Source organism: Mya arenaria, chromosome 9 (genome assembly GCF_026914265.1).
Source record: "Mya arenaria isolate MELC-2E11 chromosome 9, ASM2691426v1".
Classification (NCBI taxonomy): domain Eukaryota; kingdom Metazoa; phylum Mollusca; class Bivalvia; order Myida; family Myidae; genus Mya; species Mya arenaria.
The window spans coordinates 48,581,134-48,591,033 of NC_069130.1; the positions used below are offsets into that span (position 1 = coordinate 48,581,134).

Genomic DNA, 9,900 nt, shown 5'->3' on the forward strand with positions numbered 1-9,900 from the left:
CATCCACAACCCCTTGAGTTAGAGGTGGACGCCTATACCGGTAGACTACTGTTACCCTCTAGGGATCGCATCCACAACCCCTTGAGTGAGAGGTGGACGCCTATACCGGTAGACTACTGTTACCCTCTAGGGATCGCATCCACACCCCCTTGAGTAAGAGGTGGACGCCTATACCGGTAGACAACTGTTACCCTCTAGGGATCGCATCCACAACCTCTTGAGTTAGAGGTGGACGCCTATACCGGTAGACTACTGTTACCCTCTAGGGATCGCATCCACAACCCCTTGAGTTAGAGGTGGACGCCTATACCGGTAGACTACTGTTACCCTCTAGGGATCGCATCCACACCCCCTTGAGTTAGAGGTGGACGCCTATACCGGTAGACTACTGTTACCCTCTAGGGATCGCATCCACAACCCCTTGAGTGAGAGGTGGACGCCTATACCGGTAGACTACTGTTACCCTCTAGGGATCGCATCCACAACCTCTTGAGTAAGAGGTGGACGCCTATACCGGTAGACTACTGTTACCCTCTAGGGATCGCATCCACAACCCCTTGAGTAAGAGGTGGACGCCTATACCGGTAGACTACTGTTACCCTCTAGGGATCGCATCCACAACCCCTTGAGTAAGAGGTGGACGCCTATACCAGTAGATTACTGTTACCCTCTAGGGATCGCATCCACAACCCCTTGAGTAAGAGGTGGACGCCTATACCGGTAGACTACTGTTACCCTCTAGGGATCGCATCCACAACCTCTTGAGTAAGAGGTGGACGCCTATACCGGTAGACTACTGTTACCCTCTAGGGATCGCATCCACAACCTCTTGAGTAAGAGGTGGACGCCTATACCGGTAGACTACTGTTACCCTCTAGGGATCGCATCCACAACCGCTTGAGTAAGAGGTGGACGCCTATACCGGTAGACTACTGTTACCCTCTAGGGATCGCATCCACAACCCCTTGAGTAAGAGGTGGACGCCTATACCGGTAGACTACTGTTACCCTCTAGGGATCGCATCCACACCCCCTTGAGTAAGAGGTGGACGCCTATACCGGTAGACTACTGTTACCCTCTAGGGATCGCATCCACAACCGCTTGAGTAAGAGGTGGACGCCTATACCAGTAGACTACTGTTACCCTCTAGGGATCGCATCCACAACCTCTTGAGTAAGAGGTGGACACCTATACCGGTAGACTACTGTTACCCTCTAGGGATCGCATCCACAACCGCTTGAGTAAGAGGTGGACGCCTATACCGGTAGACTACTGTTACCCTCTAGGGATCGCATCCACAACCTCTTGAGTAAGAGGTGGACGCCTATACCGGTAGACTACTGTTACCCTCTAGGGATCGCATCCACAACCCCTTGAGTAAGAGGTGGACGCCTATACCGGTAGACTACTGTTACCCTCTAGGGATCGCATCCACAACCTCTTGAGTAAGAGGTGGACGCCTATACCGGTAGACTACTGTTACCCTCTAGGGATCGCATCCACAACCCCTTGAGTTAGAGGTGGACGCCTATACCGGTAGACTACTGTTACCCTCTAGGGATCGCATCCACAACCGCTTGAGTAAGAGGTGGACGCCTATACCGGTAGACTACTGTTACCCTCTAGGGATCGCATCCACAACCCCTTGAGTGAGAGGTGGACGCCTATACCGGTAGACTACTGTTACCCTCTAGGGATCGCATCCACAACCCCTTGAGTAAGAGGTGGACGCCTATACCGGTAGACTACTGTTACCCTCTAGGGATCGCATTCACAACCCCTTGAGTAAGAGGTGGACGCCTATACCGGTAGACTACTGTTACCCTCTAGGGATCGCATCCACCACCCCTTGAGTAAGAGGTGGACGCCTATACCGGTAGACTACTGTTACCCTCTATGGATCGCATCCACAACCCCTTCAGTAAGAGGTGGACGCCTATACCGGTAGACTACTGTTACCCTCTAGGGATCGCATCCACAACCTCTTGAGTTAGAGGTGGACGCCTATACCGGTAGACTACTGTTACCCTCTAGGGATCGCATCCACAACCCCTTGAGTAAGAGGTGGACGCCTATACCGGTAGACTACTGTTACCCTCTAGGGATCGCATCCACAACCCCTTGAGTAAGAGGTGGACGCCTATACCGGTAGACTACTGTTACCCTCTAGGGATCGCATCCACAACCCCTTGAGTTAGAGGTGGACACCTATACCGGTAGACTACTGTTACCCTCTAGGGATCGCATCCACAACCTCTTGAGTGAGAGGTGGACGCCTATACCGGTAGACTACTGTTACCCTCTAGGGATCGCATCCACAACCTCTTGAGTGAGAGGTGGACGCCTATACCGGTAGACTACTGTTACCCTCTAGGGATCGCATCCACAACCTCTTGAGTGAGAGGTGGACGCCTATACCGGTAGACTACTGTTACCCTCTAGGGATCGCATCCACAACCTCTTGAGTAAGAGGTGGACGCCTATACCGGTAGACTACTGTTACCCTCTAGGGATCGCATCCACAACCTCTTGAGTGAGAGGTGGACGCCTATACCGGTAGACTACTGTTACCCTCTAGGGATCGCATCCACAACCTCTTGAGTGAGAGGTGGACGCCTATACCGGTAGACTACTGTTACCCTCTAGGGATCGCATCCACAACCCCTTGAGTTAGAGGTGGACGCCTATACCGGTAGACTACTGTTACCCTCTAGGGATCGCATCCACAACCCCTTCAGTGAGAGGTGGACGCCTATACCGGTAGACTACTGTTACCCTCTAGGGATCGCATCCACAACCTCTTGAGTGAGAGGTGGACGCCTATACCGGTAGACTACTGTTACCCTCTAGGGATCGCATCCACAACCTCTTGAGTTAGAGGTGGACGCCTATACCGGTAGACTACTGTTACCCTCTAGGGATCGCATCCACAACCCCTTGAGTTAGAGGTGGACGCCTATACCGGTAGACTACTGTTACCCTCTAGGGATCGCATCCACAACCTCTTGAGTGAGAGGTGGACGCCTATACCGGTAGACTACTGTTACCCTCTAGGGATCGCATCCACAACCTCTTGAGTGAGAGGTGGACGCCTATACCGGTAGACTACTGTTACCCTCTAGGGATCGCATCCACAACCTCTTGAGTGAGAGGTGGACGCCTATACCGGTAGATTACTGTTACCCTCTAGGGATCGCATCCACAACCTCTTGAGTAAGAGGTGGACGCCTATACCGGTAGACTACTGTTACCCCCTAGGGATCGCATCCACAACCTCTTGAGTGAGAGGTGGACGCCTATACCGGTAGACTACTGTTACCCTCTAGGGATCGCATCCACAACCCCTTGAGTAAGAGGTGGACGCCTATACCGGTAGACAACTGTTACCCTCTAGGGATCGCATCCACAACCTCTTGAGTGAGAGGTGGACGCCTATACCGGTAGACTACTGTTACCCTCTAGGGATCGCATCCACAACCCCTTGAGTAAGAGGTGGACGCCTATACCGGTAGACTACTGTTACCCTCTAGGGATCGCATCCACAACCTCTTGAGTTAGAGGTGGACGCCTATACCGGTAGACTACTGTTACCCTCTAGGGATCGCATCCACAACCCCTTGAGTAAGAGGTGGACGCCTATACCGGTAGACTACTGTTACCCTCTAGGGATCGCATCCACAACCCGTTGAGTGAGAGGTGGACGCCTATACCGGTAGACTACTGTTACCCTCTAGGGATCGCATCCACTACCCCTTGAGTAAGAGGTGGACGCCTATACTGGTAGACTACTGTTACCCTCTAGGGATCGCATCCACACCCCCTTGAGTGAGAGGTGGACGCCTATACCGGTAGACTACTGTTACCCTCTAGGGATCGCATCCACAACCCCTTGAGTGAGAGGTGGACGCCTATACCGGTAGACTACTGTTACCCTCTAGGGATCGCATCCACAACCTCTTGAGTGAGAGGTGGACGCCTATACCGGTAGACTACTGTTACCCTCTAGGGATCGCATCCACAACCCCTTGAGTTAGAGGTGGACGCCTATACCGGTAGACTACTGTTACCCTCTAGGGATCGCATCCACACCCCCTTGAGTAAGAGGTGGACGCCTATACCGGTAGACTACTGTTACCCTCTAGGGATCGCATCCACAACCCCTTGAGTTAGAGGTGGACGCCTATACCGGTAGACTATGTTACCCTCTAGGGATCACATCCACAACCCCTTGAGTTAGACGTGGATGCCTATACCGGTAGACTACTGTAACCCTCTAGGGATCACATCCACAACCCCTTGAGTGAGAGGTGGACGCCTATACCGGTAGACTACTGTAACCCTCTAGGGATCGCATCCACACCCCCTTGAGTAAGAGGTGGACGCCTATACCGGTAGACTACTGTAACCCTCTAGGGATCGCATCCACAACCCCTTGAGTTAGAGGTGGACGCCTATACCGGTAGACTACTGTTACCCTCTAGGGATCGCATCCACAACCCCTTGAGTAAGAGGTGGACGCCTATACCGGTAGACTATGTTACCCTCTAGGGATCGCATCCACAACCCCTTGAGTTAGAGGTGGATGCCTATACCGGTAGACTACTGTTACCCTCTAGGGATCGCATCCACACCCCCTTGAGTTAGAGGTGGACGCCTATACCGGTAGACTACTGTTACCCTCTAGGGATCGCATCCACAACCCCTTGAGTTAGAGGTGGACGCCTATACCGGTAGACTACTGTTACCCTCTAGGGATCGCATCCACAACCTCTTGAGTGAGAGGTGGACGCCTATACCGGTAGACTACTGTTACCCTCTAGGGTTCGCATCCACAACCTCTTGAGTGAGAGGTGGACGCCTATACCGGTAGACTACTGTTACCCTCTAGGGATCGCATCCACAACCTCTTGAGTTAGAGGTGGACACCTATACCGGTAGACTACTGTTACCCTCTAGGGATCGCATCCACAACCTCTTGAGTAAGAGGTGGACGCCTATACCGGTAGACTACTGTTACCCTCTAGGGATCGCATCCACAACCTCTTGAGTTAGAGGTGGACGCCTATACCGGTAGACTACTGTTACCCTCTAGGGATCGCATCCACAACCTCTTGAGTAAGAGGTGGACGCCTATACCGGTAGACTACTGTTACCCTCTAGGGATCGCATCCACAACCCCTTGAGTGAGAGGTGGACGCCTATACCGGTAGACTACTGTTACCCTCTAGGGATCGAATCCACAACCCCTTGAGTTAGACGTGGACGCCTATACCGGTAGACTACTGTTACCCTCTAGGGATCGCATCCACACCCCCTTGAGTGAGAGGTGGACGCCTATACCGGTAGACTACTGTTACCCTCTAGGGATCGCATCCACAACCCCTTGAGTTAGAGGTGGACGCCTATACCGGTAGACTACTGTTACCCTCTAGGGATCGCATCCACAACCCCTTGAGTAAGAGGTGGACGCCTATACCGGTAGACTACTGTTACCCTCTAGGGATCGCATCCACAACCCCTTGAGTAAGAGGTGGACGCCTATACCGGTAGACTACTGTTACCCTCTAGGGATCGCATCCACTACCCCTTGAGTAAGAGGTGGACGCCTATACCGGTAGACTACTGTTACCCTCTAGGGATCGCATCCACAACCTCTTGAGTTAGAGGTGGACACCTATACGACTAGACAACCCTTTACCCTATTATTGTTACAGAATGCATTTACAAACATGTATTTTTAAGTTGAAACTAGCAAGATTATGAAAGCCCAATAAGAACCAAGATATTTAAGTTTCTAAACAACACTTACTACTATAAAACACCAGGGCTTTTTCTGCCCATTTTGGGAAAAAGACCCTAGACATTTTGGGAAATTTTGCGTCGTGAAAATGCCAAAATTGGGAAATTCTACAGTTAAAAGAAAAAAGCTGTCTAGTCTCCTGCGAAATAGGTAATGATTTAATATTAGTTTTTTACCCTTTAAAAGACCCGCAATGGCTGAAATATCAATCCTTGGGGTGTAAATATCTATTGCAATAAATCATGACAGATAATATTTCATATTTCCGATCTCTGAATGTGATGAAAATCAATGATTTCTGAGTTCAATTACCAAAAAAAATTCACACGACATAATTTATTAGGATTTTGAAAATGAACCAGTACAGAAAAAAATAATTTCTAAAAAAAAAAAATATATATTTTTTTTTTTGGATTGGGATTTTTTTTTTGGATTGGGAAAAATATCTTATATTTTGCTTTGGGAATGGGTCCGATAGTCGGACCCGTGGGTACTATAGAAAAAGCCCTGAACACTATGTGTAAGTGAACTTGTACATTAAGCTTTACCACTTAAAAGTTGAAATTGAGTTTTGATATTGTTAGCAAAACTCAACTTAAAGCTTATACTTGAAAACTTGCTGATAATTGAATGAATCAAGTGCTATCGTACATGTCATTGTAACACATACACAGAATACACATACTTCGCTCAAATAGTAGCACACACGTATCCCAACAACAGAACAAGAAGTGTTTTGCAACTTCTGGGCTCTCTATTGACAGTAAATACTCCACAAGCAAGTCAAACATTTGCCCCGCTATTCCAATGGATATTGGATGACTGGGGAAGCTAATGATCTTTATAAGATAAACCTCAATTTCCTCTATCATGCAAACACAATTCAAGCATTTACAAAATTAAAGCAAGCCCCACCATTAATTTCCAGTGCAATTTCATGTCCTAGAGTCAAAAGAGTTATAAATAATGTATGTTGTAGGTTCGCAGCAGCAGAAAATTACCGTTATAAGATTATTATTTTACCTGTGAGATCGGGGCCTGGCTATTAGGGGCTGGGGACGGAGAACCCATACTGGAGTTGCTGTGACCAGACTCAGGACTGTATGGGCTTGACATCTGAAATAAGGGAATCTTAATGCAATATTTAAATAGTAATGTAGAATTATGTCTGAAGTGATGTGTTTTTTGCCTCGGTACCCTCTTGATACAAGTACTGGTGTCCTTTCAATCTTCTACAGAGTTATCTCCCTTGAATAAAAGAGAACATCTACAAAATAGTAGCTCCAATTTAAATACATATATATATAGTCAGACAACACCTACACAAAAACAGTGTGATTTCAACTATATATAACTGACATCTAGCTATGATTTTGTAGATCGTCTCTACTCTTTAAGGGAGATCACTCCGTAGGATATTGAATGGCCAGTGCTTGTTTCTAGATGGTACTGTATTATTATATGCACATAAAAACTTGTATTATATAAATAATGCATATACAACATTACACATGCATTACTGGTAGTTACAACAATCCAGTGTATTCATTTTATTTTTATGATTTTGATTATCATCACATGATATGCTTGAAGGCAGTCTCGCAAATCGAGGTAAAAAAACCTGTAAATGTTGTCCTTTACGAGAGGCCCTAAAAAATGGACCACAGCAAGATATATCAAACCGCTTATGTGACTGGCAAATCATGTCAAGAAAACATGAATTTCTTGGGCAAACTTAGTCGATATTAGTAGTAATTCAAATTATCTTACTCATATATTCCTTCATATTCATGTAAACTGAATTGAGACATATTTCCTTGTATTAAACAAATAAAGGAAGTAAGAAAGTCAACACATGTTAAGGATGTAATAAAGTCAACATGTTTGTCACATTTGTTACATTCATATAGATATAAGATTATAAAATTTACGACTTTTATCGCGTAATGAAACGGAACAATTGATGTTAATAGTTTATTAGAATTCCAAAAGTTTCTCAATTAATCTTCATATTGTATAACATCATACCTCGAATTTTCTCTTCCTGGCCTGTCTGATAGGTAAAGGTTCCTCTTGTGGATTACTGTCTATTGCCCAGTATGAACCCTGAAAGATATAATCAATTCATCATTTGTCAAGTTAAACAATTATTATTATTCATATAATGATTATGCTTGTTATTATGTGTGTAGTTGTCATCAAAAAGAGGTACATGTTGAAGTCAGACTGTCTCCCGGCTCAAGAGAAATCGGGCAGAGCTCCTTCAAAAGTGAAATTTGGCCAAAAATGTGAACTTTCGGTAAAGACAAATAAATCTTATTTTGATATAAAATTTAGTGAATATTTGTGTCATTTAGACAATAACATTCACATTAGTAATACACTACTTTAATTAATCAGTTTAATACCACTTTTTGTGTCTAATCAACCATTCACTCGCAATACTCACAAGATCATGCATAAAATAAAATGCAAATACAAAGGTGTTAGGTTACATGTCAAAATGAAAATCATGCAAACCTTCCCAGGATCCTCTTTTGATCTAGCAACTTTGAGAAAGCATTTGTTCAGTGATAAGTTGTGTCTAATGGAATTCTGAAAATAAAATAATAATAATTAATTATAATTTATATCACAACATGATTACATCTCTGCAATTCTTAATTTGAAATTAATTCATCAAAGAAATTTTTAAGGATACAAAGTCATCATGAAAGAAACTATATTCTACCAATTACAAAGGTGTACACCCTGAGGTCTCAGGTTCACATTTAATCATTTCCAAAAGCTCTGACAGCCAAAAATCCATTCAGCAGATTGGAACCTCTGAATTTCAATTTAGTATAGATGGCAACTACCAGATTTTTAGGTTAGTTAATTTTTGGTTATATGAGGTGAGTCATTTAAAAGCTTGGACTTGCACACTAGGTGTAAAGGGATCCGCTGGGCATTTTCCACTTTACGACTTAGAAAGCATTTATTTTTAGTCTTCTTAATGATAAGTGGACTATTACTTGGTCCAACAGGAATTCATTGTCAAGTTGTACCAAACCATATTTATAATCTACTACTCAAATAAAAAGCATTGTGAATAGTAGTTTTCGAGTTCTCCTGATTGTTGTTTCTTTTTCAGATTAGTATTCTGTATCATGTACTGTACTCATAGCAAAGCAGATGTTGCATTTTAGCAAATTCCATGACAAGTCATAAATCAATCCTGACAATAAATTAATCAAATATTAATTAATGAAACACCTGTCAATGATTGATTTACCTGAGAAAATGTATGGTATTTCGGACATACATTGAAATACATTGAAATCGAACTACACTTAGTTACTTACTTTCCATCCGTTGCCCGCCTCTTTATAATACGGAAAGTTATCACAAATCCACTGATAAATCTCACTGAGTGTCATTTTCTTTTTATTAGAACTGTTAATAGCAAATGTTATTAAATTTGCGTATGAATATGGTGGTTTTCCTTCTCTGTGTGTGACACCATCGTTTTCGTCAAGAGTCGCATTAGTGTCCAAAGGTGAATGTGGAGACTTTCTCATGGCAATATTCCCACCCTGTGTCTTTGTATTAACACTACCATCTTTGTTAATACTGCCTGCCATTGCTCCCCCGACGGTTAATCGAGGGAGCCAGTCCATTGCTGTCAGAGAACTTTCAAGGTCCGCCATTTTGTTCGTTTACATATTCCCAATGACTGTGACGTCAGGTGCTCGTATTTTGCCAATTAGCACTTCTTAATTACACTGTAATCGGCACATTTGACGATTCTGTTAAATATCCTTGTTCAAAATAACGTCATTTTTTAATTATGAACTTTAATTAAACAAACCTATACTTCCAGTTTTAATCGAGATAGTAAGAACTACTTAATACGCGGATGAATACCTAAACACTTAGGACCCCCAGCAAAGTAACATAGCAACGAAAAGTGTCCTAGATATACATTCGCAATTTCAACATACAATTTGAACTGGAACATGATTAAATTCATGTTTTTGCTTGTTTCTGAATCTATTCATGCTCAAATTGGGTAAAACCAAATTTGTATTCAATGATTAATATTCATTAACATTAATAAT

The 9,900-nt window shown here is 44.3% G+C and overlaps 1 protein-coding gene across 2 annotated transcripts in view; it reads right to left on the bottom strand.

The window, feature by feature from the left end:
* The window catches only part of LOC128202751 (forkhead box protein J3-like), a 32,026-nt gene extending 22,535 nt beyond the window's left edge, over nt 1-9,491 (bottom strand). For both annotated transcript variants that reach the window (XM_052903865.1, XM_052903864.1), the window contains exons 1-4: nt 9,145-9,491; nt 8,321-8,395; nt 7,829-7,906; nt 6,824-6,916 (exon numbers count right to left, since the gene is read on the bottom strand). In XM_052903865.1, coding sequence (XP_052759825.1) covers nt 6,824-6,916; nt 7,829-7,906; nt 8,321-8,395; nt 9,145-9,489 — 591 coding nt within the window. In that variant the 5' untranslated portion in view covers nt 9,490-9,491. The remainder of the gene's footprint in view (nt 1-6,823; nt 6,917-7,828; nt 7,907-8,320; nt 8,396-9,144) is intronic.
* Between the last annotated feature and the right edge of the window lie 409 nt (nt 9,492-9,900).